This window comes from Stylophora pistillata, chromosome 4 (genome assembly GCF_964205215.1).
Source record: "Stylophora pistillata chromosome 4, jaStyPist1.2, whole genome shotgun sequence".
Taxonomy (NCBI): domain Eukaryota; kingdom Metazoa; phylum Cnidaria; class Anthozoa; order Scleractinia; family Pocilloporidae; genus Stylophora; species Stylophora pistillata.
The window spans coordinates 38295952-38311075 of record NC_142522.1 but is presented as its reverse complement, the minus strand read 5'-3'; the positions used below and the strand labels follow the sequence as shown (position 1 = coordinate 38311075).

The window sequence follows — 15124 nt, the reverse complement described above, 5'->3', positions numbered from 1 at the left end:
CTGCATGTTTTAAGGGGTTAATTCTGTAAAAACAGCAGATGGCGCAATCCCCGGTTGCATTTGGATCATACTAGTCACCTAGTTAGTTCTCTCGGCTCTCTCGGTGGAAAATGAGAGCAGCGGGTCCAAAAGTAGGTAATGTTTATAATAAACACTTTCACTTCAGCAAGCACAAAAGAAAGTAGCTAACTAATAAGAAAAAGCGATTAACGATCAACAGCGTTGACGATTTGACGAATTAACCTCTTACATCTGCGGGTTTGTCTCTCGTGGGAGACTGGTGCCTAACTGAAAGTCCGCAGACGTATAACTTGCGCTTATAACCTTTCAGCGAGCTCCTAACCTGGCTCCGACAGTGGGCCATTTTACAGTTATGGGCTTAGTTGCCAAGCTTTTGATTTGGAGTGAGGCTGAAGGTGACCTTGCTGTGATAGAGACCAGTATCTAGTTGGCATGATAACAAACTGTGATTTACATTTGAAAGGCAGCAAGGTTTGTATCATAACAAGCTCACCCTTAGCCTCACTCCTGTTCAAAGGCTTGGCAACCAAGCACGCAACTGTAAAATGGACTATTAAATATGTTCAGTGAACTCATCTTATAAGTATGCGACCCGTAAAGCGATAGCGGAAGAAAACTCGGTTTTCCTGAGAGCTTAAAACTAATGAGATAAACAAAACTAACAAAAAATTCGAGAGAAAAATGATCACAGTCATGTTTTGAACAATGAAAACTACTTTGTTCGCAACCAACAAATATCAACTACGATGAAATATGCACTCAAGGGAAGACTAAGCAAGAAATAACTTTTAACTTTAGGAACTACAAAAAAGGATCAGATCGTCAAGTTATACGTGTTTTTCATGCTAAAGTAGACAATTCACTAACAGGTATTTATTAAAACGTAATTGTTCGTTATTAGAAATGACTGAACGGGAAAGGTTGACTGAGTAGATAACTGTACCAACAACTGTCCCAACAACTGTCCCCGTCGGCGGATAATCCATGTAATGTGCTCCTCTCCCCTTCCCCCCCCCCCCCGCCTTCTGGGTGAGAACCTAAATATTCTGTTGTCAACAGGTATTCATTAAAATGGTGCTACTCGTAATTAGAGATGACGGTACAAGAAAGGCCGACTGAGTAGAAGACTGTCACCACAACTTCCCCCAACGATAATCAATCTAATATGCTCCTCTCCCCTCCCCTCCCTCCCCATCGAGAGGAATGGATACGAACAAGTAACACAAACAAAAAAATAAACAAATTGTTAAGCATTTTATTTACACTTACTTTACAGTACGCGGTGGATACGTTGCGTGAGAGGAAACTACTTTTTTCGGAACTCTCTTCAACTATTAAAAAAATATTTGAAACATAAACAACACCTGACTAGAGGCAAAAGGAACAGCCAAAAACAGGGTCCGTTGATGGTCCATGGTCGACGCCCTATGCTCCCAGCAGGAGTGGGGATGGCCTAATCTAATCTATTGCCAAATTAAGCAGTTTATCCAAATAATTTATCACCACTCTCAATAGAGAAAAAATTGACCTTAGACCCAAGACTCTTGAGCGGCCGCTTCCTGTTTTTACGTCAAAGGCGCAGGCAAAAAGAATCGAACTTGGAAATCATGGTAGAAAACGCTCATTTTAGAGTACTGAGCGGATATTTTTGGAGTTGAAACACTTTTAGATTGGGAGATTGATCACTCATAACAAGAAATATAACTCTTTCCGCTTGGTTTTCTAATACTTTTGAAAGTAATTATATCACACTATACTAATATCCATAGATACATGCAATCATCGATTGCTCTCGGTTAATGATTTATGACAGTTTTAATTGTTATCCTTTGGCAGTTTCTATTGCCGCCGAGTAGTTTCGACTTGATTTATCGCAATTTGTTTATGGAAAGTTAGCGATGCACTGTCTATCTACTAGCCAAGTTGTTGGTATTTTAAGACATGAACTCCCCACTTGCAGTAGCTTACAGATATGTAAGTGGTTTGCTTAGTAATCAAATGTTATGACAGTATTATTGCTAAAGGTAGAGCTACAGAACCCATTACTTCTTCGGACTGCTGAAGAGAAAGTCATTGATAATTTTCAAACAGCCTAGATTCCGCTATCTAAACCACTGTCTTGTCTCTCAGGGCCTCTAATTTTTCCTATAATAAACTTGTCATCACGAAATATTTTTGTCCACACAAGTTCAGTTCCTTTCTTGTAAAATGGCAGGAAAAGAAAAGTACTTACACAGTTTATAAACGTGCCTCCCTTTCGCCAATAGCTATCCTTCACTCCAGCAATCAAATAGAAGACTACAGTTAAGTATAGTATTGTAGTAATCAGACATACAAGCAATCGAAAGCAGAAGACAATCAGGGCCCCCTTAAATATTAAGTGCACTTGTCCCGGTGCCATCTGGCGGACTTTCATTTCGTTAAGAGCTCCAAGAATCATTGTCACAAAGAATGCATCCAGGGAGAACGTAAAGCAAACTGCTACCATAGTTCTAAATTTGTAAACGGGTGTGACGAGTGAGGAACTTGCGCTGTCAATAACATTTCCCATGACAACGAGCACGAATACAAACATTAAGGTCCAAAATCTCGGCAAACGAATAAGATTTTTTATCAGAGGGCACAAGCCGGTGAAATGCGGAGATTTGAAAACTGCTCCGAGAAAGATCCAACAGCTCACTGTGTCCAAACAATTCAGGGCCATTATCAATGTGGAGTAAGTTTCTGTCATACCTAAGTAGCGCACAAGATGTATTGGAAATATGTGAGAGGTATTTTTGGTGCTAGATGTTATGTTCGTGGCTGTTAACCTCTTCGAGGTGAAAACGGGCGATATTGTTTTTCCAAAATGATAAATGAAAGCGAAAATAACCACTACTTCAGACAGTAACAGCAATAAATACATAATGATGGAAATCATCCGGCTGAAGGTGGACTTGCAAAAAGCGCACTTTCGTTGACGGTTTGATATCATTAAAGTCATTTCATTTGTCTCCTGATCCATGGTGCTTGGGAATCTAGGTAAGAACGGATAAATTCATCTTTACAGATTGAAACTACAGATAATTCTGACAGAAATGTGGTAAACACTGCATATCAAGTAGATCATTATAGAGACAAATCTCCCCGAAAGAGATCCGCCAGGACCAAAATTTGTCAATACGAATACTTCACTGAAATATATATCACTTGGCACTTACACAAATCTAATTGCTCTGCAAAAAAAAACTTAAATCTGCTTGGTCAATATGTTCGGGAAGTACTATGTCACGACAAAAAGTAAAAAGAAATCAAGAGGTGAATAAATGCAAAGATAGTAATAAATTCAAAATTTGGCTAGTAATTTGACAATTTTACATTTAGTCTATCTCTTTCTACGACGATATCAGCTCGACATCACTCCTATCTTAGCTTCGAGACATGCTTACACCGTTTCCTCACAAAACTTCACTCTGTTTCGTTTCCTTTCTTGATTTCATAGTGCCGCTGAATCACGTCAAGAAAGTGAAACAAAGCTACAGCAGCTGTCTAGTGTTGATTTTCCCGTAAATTACTCTCATTCATGAGACTATGGTAAGGGCGAAATAGAGCAATACCAATCGGAGATATTATTCCTTCCGCTTTGGTTGTGTAGATTGCAGTTTGGTTGAACTGCGGCTCGATTAAGGCATTCGTAATCTGAGTACTATCTATCGCTGCACTTTACCATTTAGAACTGCGGCTTGATTAACGCATAAGTAATCTGAGAACTTTACCACTTATTACGGGTTTAAATAAAAATCTTGATATGCAGAAAATTTAAACATTTAGAACCAAGAAGCGTTTAAAAGAGAACCACTTACCACGTCGCCTTTGCTATTCCCGAGCTTTAGAGAATCAAAGCGAAACTGGAGCCAATCCGGGACTTCCTCCAAAATAATTTGAGTAAATATAGTACATTAGATCATCAATTGAATATAAAGTGAAGGTGCACCATGCCACTTTGCTTTAAGGAAATTTAAGCTGAACTTGAACGTCAGATTTTTTTTTTCTAGAAAGTTGGACAACAACCGAAGCATAGAACAGGCAGAAAAAGTGAAGTCTCTCTCGATTGCATTTTTTTTTTTTTTGTCACGCAACTGCAACAGATAAAATGAGAAATGCCAAACCATTGGCTCTTTAGCTTAAGCCGATAGAAAGCTGTAACTAGCCTGTGTCTTTCGCTGAACATGCTTCACTTTTGGTTTTGTATCAAAACTGATTATCTTTTTGACTTGTTACCGCAAAGAACTGCAGACTAAAAAAGCAAAACCAAAAACAAAACAAAAGCTGCAAATAAATGTTTACATAAACTTACAGGCGGCTGCAAGTTTTAGGGGTTAATCTTGTAAAAACAAAAGATGCTCATAGCGCAATCTCTGGTTGTATTTGGACCGTATTAGTCACTGGGTTATTTCTCTCCGCTCTCTCGTTCGAAGATGGGAGCAATCAAATATAAGATTACAGTTAAGTATGGTATTGTATGAATCAAATATACAAGCAATCGAAAGCAAAAGACGATCAGGGCCCCCTTAAATATTAACTGCCCTTTCTTCGGTGCCATATGGCGGACTTTTGTTACGTTCAGAGCTCCAAGAATCATTATCACAAAGAACGCATCCAGGGAGAACGTAAAGCAAACCGCCATCATAGCTCTAAATTTGTAAACAGATGTGACGAGTGAGGAACTTGCGCTCTCAATAACATCCCTTGAGACAAAAACCGAAAATACAAATATTAAAGTCCAAAATCTTGGCGGGAAACGAATAAGATTTTTTATCAGGAGGCACAAGCCGGTAAAATGCGGAGATTTGAAAACTACTCGAAGAAAGATTCAACAGCTCACTGTGTCAAAACAATTTAGGGCCATTATCAATCTGGAGTAAGTTTCTGTCATGCCTAAGTAACGCACAAGATGTATTGAAAATATGTGATAGGTATGTTTCGTGGTGGGATGGGTGGGTAACAGGACCCCGTTGATACCAGTGTTTACTACACTGAAGGGGCTATCCTGTATAAATAAAGATGTCTACTCTACTCTTGATGATATATTTGTGGCTGTTAACCTCTCCGAAGTGAAAACAGGCGATATGGTTTTTCAAAGATAATAAATGAAATTGAAAATAACAACTACTTCAGCCAGTAAAAGCAGTAAATACATAATCATGAAAATCATCCAGCCGGAGATGAACTTGGACCAAGTGTTCTTTCGTTGAAAGTTTGGTTCCAACTCTTTTGATATCATTGCAGTCATCTCATTTGTATTATCCATGGTGCCTGGGAATCTAGGTGAGGACGGAAAAATTTATCTTAACATCTTTAGAAACTGAAAACTATAGACAATCTCTGAAATCTTGCATGTTAATCCCAAACGCTGCATAACTAATAGACCATGATAGAGACGAAACTCCAATAAAAAAAGGGGATACGGAATGACCAAAATATGTCAATTTGAATAAATAACAAGAATATCACTCGGCACTTGCCCAAATCTAATTGCTATGCAGTAAGAATAAACCCAAATCAGCTTTTCGGGAAGTGCTACGTCACGGAAAAAAGAACAAAGAAATGAAGAGGTGAATAAATGAAAAGGTAGCACTAAATTCATAATTTCTGTGCAGTAAGAATAACTCCAATTTAGCTCGGTCAATATGTTCAGGAAGATCTATGTCACGACAAAAAGAAAAAAGAAATCAAGAGGTCAATAAATGTAACGATAGTACTCACTAAATTCACAATTTCGCTATTAATTTGACAATTTTACATTTTGTAAAATGTAAAATGTAAAATGTCTTTCCACGACGAAATTAGCTCGACGTCAGTCCAATCTTAACTTCGAGACACGCTTCTACCGTTCAAATACGCTGAAAGTTCTTTTTGAGAGAATATTACGGTACTTTGAGGTTTTCAACCCGACTGAATTACTCGTCGAAGCTTCATCGATGTAAACTGTTTGTTGGCCTGGAAAAAATAAGTGCTTGCTTTGCCTTTGTACATGCTAATGTCACGAAACTTCATTCCGCTTCATTTTCGTTCTTGATCCCTGATCATAGCGCCGCTGAGCCACGTCTAGAAAATGAAACAAAACTAGTTTTCCGCATTGATTTTCCCGTAAATTATTCTGACTTGTTCATATAGCTATGGTGAGAGAAATTTTGAACAGTATCAATCGGAGATATCATTCCTTCCGCTTTGGTTGTCAAGATTGCAGTTTTGATGAAGTGCGGCTTGAGCAACACATAAGTGATCTGAGAACTTTACCACTTATTACGGGTTCAAATTAAAAACCTTGATATTCAGAAAATTTAAACATTTAGAACCAAGAAGCGTTTAAAAGAGAACCACTTACCACGTCGCTTTTGCTCGTCCTGAGCTTTATAGTCAGGGAGCAGGAACCGAAAAATGGGAGTTTCGTTCAACCATCGCCACAGAAAATATTTGACACCCGATTCTTGTAGAGAAAGACCTCATGACCAAAGTTAAATTGTGGAGCACGTTTCGAGTTAAGGGAATGTTTTCTTGCCCAGCTCACGGATCAGCATGGAAATGAGGCTACACACTCGAACGCAGTTTACATCGCTAGTTGACCTATTTCTTCTTAAAAATCAACGATTTCAAACGCATAATCTAAATTTCGTTCAATATACATCTGCTTTATTTGTAAGTGGTAAAATATGTCACGTGATTAGTCACGTGATTTTAAACGTGACCAGTAACAAAGTGCGACTATTAGAAACAAACGATCGTTCACCGTTGTTTTGAAGAACAACCTCGCAAAAACGAAATATGTATCCCTTCTCTATTAAATTAACTTTCTTTTGCTCTTGCTATCGTCCTAGCAAAACCTTTGGGAATTAAAACGGTTCACTGTATATCATTTTTTATCAGTTTAGATCTAGCACGCAAACGAGGCTAGTCCCTTGGAGGCAAACAAAATATTATATGTAAATAAAAAATGACGCTGCTACTCGTTCCTGTTTTAATCTATTCGCCACAATTTAGGTTTTAAACAAGAATAACACTAATAATCACAATGAGTTTTATATATATATATATATATTTTTCATTCCATTCAGATATTTTTCGGTTTTGAAGAAGACGTTAAAACCTAAAGAGTGTACTTTTCATCAGTTATTGATAGGGAATAGAGAATTAGGTCTTGTAATTAAGAAGAAGTACAATGGTTTAGAAAATCAAAGCAAAACTGAAGCCAATCCGGGACCTCCCTCAAAATAATTCGAGCAATACGTTAGATCATTGACTAAACATAACGAGAAGGTGCACCTTTCAACTTTGTTTTGAGGAAATTTAGGCTGAAATAGAGAGTTAAATTGCTTATTTTTTTAAGAGAGTTGGTCAACAGTCGGAGCACAGAACAGACAGAAAAGATAAATTATCTCTTGATTGTATTAATTTTTCCTTGTCACGCGACTGCCAAAACTTTGCCTTTTTAACTTAAACCTTTCGCTCAACAAGCCTTTTTTTTTGGTTTTGTGCTTCTAGTCACTACAGGTGACTTCTCAAAGGTCACAATAACCTGGCTCCGACAATTAAATAAGTTCAGCGAATTAGTCTTCTAAGTGAGCGAGCTGTGAAGCGATGGCGGAAAAAAGTCGGTTTGTCTGAGAGCTTAAAACTAAAGAAATAAACAGAGCTAATAAAAAATTCCAAGGAAAAAGGATCGATTTCATGTTTTGAACGGGTGAAAATCATTTTATTCATAAACAACAAACATCAACTACCTTGAAATATGCACTCGAGGTAAACTAGGCAAGAAATAATTTTTAACTTTAAAAATTATAACACAAGGATCGTATCGTGAAATCCCACGTGTTTTTCATGCTAAAGTAGATAATTCACTAACAGGTATTCGTTAAAATGTAATTGTTCGTAATTCGGACATGACTGAACGAGAAAGGTTGACTGAGTAGATAACTGTACCAAATACTGTACCAACAACTGTCCCCGTCGGCGATAAGCAATGTAATGTGCTTGCCCCCCTTCTGGCTGAATACAAGAACCTACATATTCTGTTGTCAACAGGTACTCATTAAAAATGCAGCTGCTCGTAATTAGAGATGACGGTACAGGAAAGGCCGATTGAGTAGAAGACTGTCACCACAACTTTCCCCGTCGCCGATATCAAGCAAATGTGCAGCCTATACACATAATTTATCACCACTCTCGGAAGAGAGAAAATTGATCTTAGACCCATGCCTCTTAAGCAGCCGTGTCCTGTTTGTACGTGTAAAGGCACATGCAGATAGAAACGGACTTGGAAATGATGGTAGAAAACGCTCCTTTTAGCGTACTGAACGGATACCTTTAGAATTGAGACACTTTCAGATCTCAGATTTTAAGAAGATTGGGAGATTGAGCACTCATAGCGAGAAATATTACTGCTTCCGCTTGGTTTTCTTTTAAACGTTTTATAAACGTTTAAAAGAGAATCACTCACCACATCGCCTTTGCTAGTCCTGAGCTTTAGAAAATCAAAGCGAAACTAAATCCAATCCGGGACTTCCCCTAAATAATTCGAGCAATTATAGCGCATTGCATCATCAACTAACTATAAAGTAAAGGTGCGACTTACCACTTTGCTTTAAGGAAATTTAAACTGAACTTAAAAGTTAAATTGCTTATTTTTCCAAAAATTTGGAAACAGTCGGAGCATAGAACAGGCAGAAAAGGTGAAGTCTCTCTTGATTGAGTTATTTTTTCTTTGTCACGCAACTGCAATAGATAGAAAAGAGAAATGCTGAAACATTATCTATTTAGCTTAAGCCGATATAAAACTGTAACTAGCCTGCGCCTTTTGCTAAACAAGGTTCATATTTGGTTTTGTGTCAAAACTGATTCTTTTTTCAACTTGTTATCGGGAGTAAATTCAGACTAAAAAAAAAAACAACAACAAGCAAAAGCTGCAATTTCATGTTTACATAACATTAGAGGCGGCTGCAACTTTTTAGGGCTTAATTCTGTAAAAACAACAGATGTTCATGGCGCAATCTCTGGTTGCATTTGGATCGTATTAGTCATTGAGTTATTTCCTTCGGCTCTCTTGTTGCAAAATGAGAGCAGCGGATCCAAAAGTACGTAATGTTTATGATAAACAGAGCCACTTCAGCAAGCACAAAAGAAAGTAGCTAAATGATAAGAAACAGCGATCAACGGTCAACTGAGTTGACGATTTGACGAATTAGCTTCTTGCATCTACGGGTCCGTCTCTTATGGGAGACTGGTGCCTAACTGAAAGTCCGCTGACGTATAACTTGCGCTTGTAACCTTTCTGCGAGCTCGTAACCTGGCTCCGACAATCAATCATGTTCTAAGTGAGCGAGCCGCGAGGCAATGGCGGAAGAAAAATCGGTTTGCCCGAGGGCTTAAAATTGAAGAAATAAACAGAGCTAATAGCAAATTCTTTCCCTGTTGACGATGATCAATATAATGTGTCCCCCTCCCCCTCCCCCCGTCCCCCTTCCCCGCTCCCCCTCTACCTGGACATAAACTTACATCGAGAGGAATGGATCCAAACAAATAACACAAACAAAAAAATAAACAAATAAACAAATGGTCAAGCACTTTATTTACACTCTCTTTACAGTACGCGGTAAATACTTTAGTTGAGAGGAAACAACTTTTTTTCTGGAACTCTCTTCAACTGTTAAAAAAATATTTTAAGCATGTACAATACGTGGCTAGAGGCAAAAAGAACAGCCAAAAACAGTTTATGGCTGATATTTGTTGGTTATGAATTAAAATATTTTCACTTGTTCAAAACACGAAATTGATCCTTTTCCTCTAGAATTTTCTATTAGTTTTGTTTATTTTCTTTAGTTTTAAACTCTCAGGCAAACCAATTTGTCTTCTGCTATCACTTCACGGCTCGCTCACTTAGAAGACGATTTCACTGAGCATTATTTAATCTTCGGAGCCAGGTCATGAGCTTGTAGAAAGGTTATCCCCCTGAAGCGCAAGTTATACGTCTGTATACCTTCAGTTAGGCACCAGTCTCCCACAAGAGACGGACCCGCAGATGCAAGAGGTTGATTCGTCAAATTGTCAACGCTGTTGATCGGTGATGGCTGTTTCTTATAAGTTAGTTATTTTATTTTATGCTTGCTGAAGTGATAGTGTTTATTATAAACAATACGTAATTTAGGACCCGCTGTTCTCATTTTCCAACGAGAGAGCCGAGAGAAATAACTCGGTGACTAATATAATCCAAATGCACCCAGAGATTGCGCCATGAGCATCTGTTGTTCTGTAGAATTAACCCCTCAAACTTACAGCCGTCTCTGAGTTTATGTAAAAATTTAATTGTAGCTTTTGTTATTTTAAGTCTGCATGTCCTCGCGGTAACAAGTCAAGAAAAAAGAATTAGTTTTGACACAAAACCATAAGTGAAGCATGTTCATTGTGAACGGTTGGATCTTTCTTGGAGCAGTTTTCAAATCTCCGCCTTTCCCCGGCTTGCGCCCTTTGATTAAAAAACTTATTCGTTTGCCGAGATTTTGGACCTTGATATTCGTATTCGTGCTCGTTGTCATCGGGAATGTATTGACAGCGCAAGTTCCTTACTCGTCACACCAGTTTACAAATTTAGAACTATGGTAGCGGTTTGCTTTACGTTTTCCCTGAATGCGTTCTTTGTGACAATGATTCTTGGAGCTCTTAACGAAACGAAAGTCCGCCAGATGGCACCGGGGCAACTGCGCTTAACATTTAAGGGGGGTCGTGATTGTCTTCTGCTTTCGATTGCTTGTAGATCTGATTACTACAATACAATACTCAACTATAATCTTATATTTGATTGCTGGAGTGAAGGATAACTATTGACGGCAGGGAGGCACGATTATAAACTGTGTAAGTAGGTTTCATTTCCTGCCGTTTCACTAAAAAGGAACTGAACTTGTGTGGACAAAAATATTTCGTGATGACAAGAACATTATAAGGAAAATTAGGGGCCTTCAGAGACAAGACAGTGGTTTAGATATCGGAATCCAGGCTGCTTGATAATTATCAATGACTTTCTCTTCAGCAGTCCGAAGAAGTTATGGGTTCTGTATTTCTACCTTTTAGCAATAATACTGTCATAAGATTTGATTACGAAGCAAACCACTGCAAGCTATTTTACGTGAGAGTTCGTATCTCAAAATACCAACGACTTGTCTAGCAGATAAACAGTGCATCACTAACTTTCTATAAACAAATTGCGATAAATCAAGTCCAAACTACGTGGTGGCAATAATAACTGCAAAGGATAACAATTAAATTTGTAATTCATCATAAATCGAGAGCAACCGATGACGGCCTCTTTCCAGATGTAGCTAGAAAAAAAATATCTGATTCTGGTACACAAAGGCAACAGACCTGCAGTCTCCTAGCTTAAGCAGCAATGACGAAACCCCTCTTTACGGTACACTGCAGCTCAGATAAAGTTAGACAGAGGCTACCAAAATCGAATTAATAATCAGAAACTTTCTCACAATGAATACGAACGATCACAATACTGGAAACAGCAACATTAGCAGTAGTGGTAGTAGTAGTAGAAGCGGTAGAAGTGGAAGTAAGTCCTTTTATTACATTTGTATGTATTTATCGATATTAAAGTATAATGTGAAATCTCCCAATCTTCTTGAAATCTGAGATCTGAAAGTATCTCAATTCAAAAAATATCCGTTCAGTACGCTAAAATAGTCGTTTTTTACCATCATTTCCAAGTTCGCTTCTTTTTGTCTGTGCCTTTAACGTAAAAACAGGACACGGCCGCTCAAGTAGCTTGGGTCAGGTCAATTTTCTCTCTATCGAGAGTGGTGATAAACTATTTGGATAAACTGCTGAATTTGGCAATAGATTAGATTAGGTCATCCTCGCTCCTGCATAAGGAGCATAACGCGTCGACCGTGGATCACCGCTAGCCAGGTATTGTTTTGGTTTAAAATATCTTTTTACAGCTGATTTTTTCTTTTTGAGCCATTGTACTTGCAGTAGGGTAATAAAATGAAAAAGATAACATCGTGCTGTCAAAATTCGTATTTAAAAAAAACTAATTGCTATGATTCTACATTTTTTTAAAAGAAGTAGACAACACGCAATGAAATATTTTAACAGCTTGTCCTCTAGACTGTTCAGTGAAACTTTTCAACTATTGTCATTTATCTAGGCAGGGATATTCTACAAGTACGAGCCCTTAAATGTGCACTGGTTATTACTAGCGTTCAGGCCTGTTCATGAGCAAAACAAAATGGGCAGTCAAAACTGTGGAGTTATTACAAACTACATCGAAATGTTGTTCATTAATAATTAATAAGCGTCGCATATGATGTGGCATGATGAATCCCTCTCTCGAGAAAACTGTTTACACAAGTTTATTGTAGCCTACTTAAATTCCCACTCGAGTATACTTTGCGAAAACAAATTTTTGAACATTTTCTCTCAGCATGACACCCAAAGTGCGCGGCGTAGTTTTTTGAACATCAACTGATCTGAAAGCCTATGTCTTTCAGTTTCCAACCTAGTCGCATGTCAGTCGATCCCAAAGATATACATGACACTTTCACTGTAAGTCTCCACCTTTCCTCCCTTTCATTCGAATGCGAGATGATTCGTCTCTTAGTCGTTTTAAACACCAGAAATGGGGATGAAATCCAGCGGAGTTTAGCATTTGGCTGGATGCTAACATGTCTATATCAATTGTTTTCGTTAACTTGCATACACATGATATTCTTCAACATTCTATTGATTAAAAATGAGCTCAAAAATGATAATAACAACTTCCCATCGGAGATATGTTTTTCAGCTTAGCACCTTTAATTTCCTTTTTGCTTTATAGAGATAAACACAATACTATTTATCAATACTGGTTTCTGGCTCTCAAACAAATTGCGACACTCATGATACTGCATTTCTCCAGAAATCAACTATAGTAACTGCGATCCAACTTTGTAATGTAACAACTAATAAATGGACACTGACCCTTCCCCTAAACTTTGTATTACAGCGATGAATGACTTACGCATAAACTCTTTTAGAGAAATATTTAATTCTCTGTTTAACAATGATAAGAAAGTGGGAGGCTGTGCTATCTTCTAAAAGTGATGATGACTGGGCGACAACCCTTGTTGAAATATCTCATCTACTGTCTTCGTCAACTATGTCCTATATGTTATAGTAAGGACTGGATTCATCACAATTTGACAGATCACAGTATGTTACATCCCTCGTCATTAAAGCCTCAAGTTTGTCAATCAACCCCGAAAAACTGGGGCGAGTTGTTGGATCGTCCTCCCAGCATGACGTCATCAGTTCGTATCTTTCAGAATGAAAATGAAACACACTTTTACATATAAGTTGTGATGAAAAACAGTCAAAAAGCAAAATTTGCTAGGAATGGGAATAATTAAAACAGTACGATGGAAAACTCAGTAAGTAAAATTTTACTCACACTTCATCGCAGCACATATCAGGTTTTTCCATGCGATAGCCATTCTTTAGAAGTTTAGAGAGCTCTGTATTGGTAAACGTAGGGTATGGGGCACCGCCTTAATTACAACAGAAGAAAAATACGTGGATGCATTGAAGAACAAAGAACTTTGACAGCATGAACAACGATAATGATAAAAACAATACATATCTGACGAGTATAGCTTATTTAACTTACCCATAGTAGCCATTTCCCAGAGAAAAATTCCGTAAGACCAACTGCGAAAATTTTTAAACATAAATTATTAAATTGGGACTTGCGCCATTTCTGAGCAAGACTAAAAAACAAGTGCTAAACAAAGAAAAGAGACGATTTGCTGAAATAGAAGCACTACACTCAGTAGTAGCTCCAGTCTACTTACACATCACTCTTGATAGTGAAAACACCCTTGAAGATGCTCTCTGGTGCCATCCATTTAACTGGGAGCTTTTTGTTTTTCTCTATGCTGTAAATGTCCTCGTACACTTGGCGCATCAACCCAAAGTCTGACACCTTCACTCGTCCATCTCGACCAACAAGGATATTACGAGCTGCAAGGTCACGATGAACGAAATCATTTTCGGCAAGGTGATTCTTGAAAAAAAGTAAAAAATAAAGTGCTGAAAAAGGTGTAACTGTAAACAATATAAAATGATGTCAAGAATGATCGTCAGGTATGGTTGTCTGCGTAAGGTTTCTTCTTCTCACTGATTCAATCTATCCTCTTACCATTCCTCTAGCTACTTGCCAAGCAAACGAAAACAGCTGTTGAGTAGAGAAACCATCGACACTGATCTCATCATTTACGTCATAAGGGTTTCTCTCATCAAGATTCACCGTGGACAGCGAAATGACAGCACCGTGGTTATAATAACCTGGACTGGATGGCATCGACGTTAATTCGATATTTTCTTGTTTTACATCCCTGTCAAAGTTTTTCTGAGAGGTAAATGAAAGGTTAAAAGCAAAGATTAACGTTCAGTGATACATTGAGATTCGTGGTGGGACGACTTATGTCCTTCACTGAATAGAGATAAGCCATAAGCGCTTGATATCGGGCCGACTTTATGTTGAAAAATAAAACCCGAAAAAGGTATTAACTGATTGCAAAGCAACTTTCCGTCCCTCATATTCCATGCAAAGCGGCTAAAATTGCGTCGAGTTGCCGAGTTATATCAGCTGCCTTAATCTTCTTTGCCCAGCTGTGCTTGTGGAGGTAAAGTAGTTTTCCTGAAGGGGCTGTTCATTAAGAAGCCTAGCTTCCCTCTCAGGTAATTTAATTCCTCATTATGCCCCTTTCTTTTTCGGGGGAGGGGGGAAGGGGGGGGGGGGAGAGGAGGGGTATTTTAGTTTTGTTTTTTTATCCTGAGCGCGAAACAAGAGATGCGATACAGAATCTCTTAGCTTCGTTTTCAGATCGCAATTCTGCGTAAAAAAAATCTCACTTAGTTAGGTAATAAAAATGCGAGATTTTACTCCATTTTGCTAATTTGTCATAAATACGTTCAGTTGCGACTCGCTTCGCAAAACCCCTCCTAGAAACCAAATTACCAAAATTTAATAGACAAGTAACTTGTAACAAAATGCTTACTTTAAAAGGTTCGCATCTTTCCAACTCAT

The 15124-nt window shown here is 38.1% G+C and overlaps 2 protein-coding genes and 2 pseudogenes across 2 annotated transcripts in view; 1 reads left to right on the top strand and 3 right to left on the bottom strand.

The window, feature by feature from the left end:
• Positions 1-1256: 1256 nt before the first annotated feature.
• On the bottom strand, positions 1257-3993 carry LOC111325359 (uncharacterized). Its single transcript, XM_022929169.2, has 2 exons — positions 3864-3993; positions 1257-3038 (listed from the first exon to the last, which is right to left on the bottom strand). Exon 2 carries the CDS (start codon positions 3023-3025, stop codon positions 2114-2116), a length of 912 nt encoding a protein of 303 aa, XP_022784904.1. The 5' UTR covers positions 3026-3038; positions 3864-3993; the 3' UTR covers positions 1257-2113.
• A 457-nt stretch (positions 3994-4450) lies between these two features.
• Positions 4451-5311, bottom strand: LOC148733629 (uncharacterized; annotated as a pseudogene).
• Positions 5312-10449: 5138 nt separating this feature from the next.
• On the top strand, positions 10450-11055 carry LOC148733628 (uncharacterized; annotated as a pseudogene).
• Positions 11056-12441: 1386 nt separating this feature from the next.
• The window catches only part of LOC111325338 (myoblast growth factor receptor egl-15), a 4593-nt gene continuing 1910 nt past the window's right edge, over positions 12442-15124 (bottom strand). The window contains exons 4-9 of the mRNA XM_022929145.2: positions 15096-15124; positions 14234-14443; positions 13887-14098; positions 13703-13743; positions 13487-13583; positions 12442-13354 (exon numbers count right to left, since the gene is read on the bottom strand). The exon at positions 15096-15124 is cut by the window's right edge and continues 70 nt beyond it. Of these exons, the coding sequence (XP_022784880.2) occupies positions 13201-13354; positions 13487-13583; positions 13703-13743; positions 13887-14098; positions 14234-14443; positions 15096-15124 (743 nt within the window). The 3' untranslated portion in view covers positions 12442-13200. The remainder of the gene's footprint in view (positions 13355-13486; positions 13584-13702; positions 13744-13886; positions 14099-14233; positions 14444-15095) is intronic.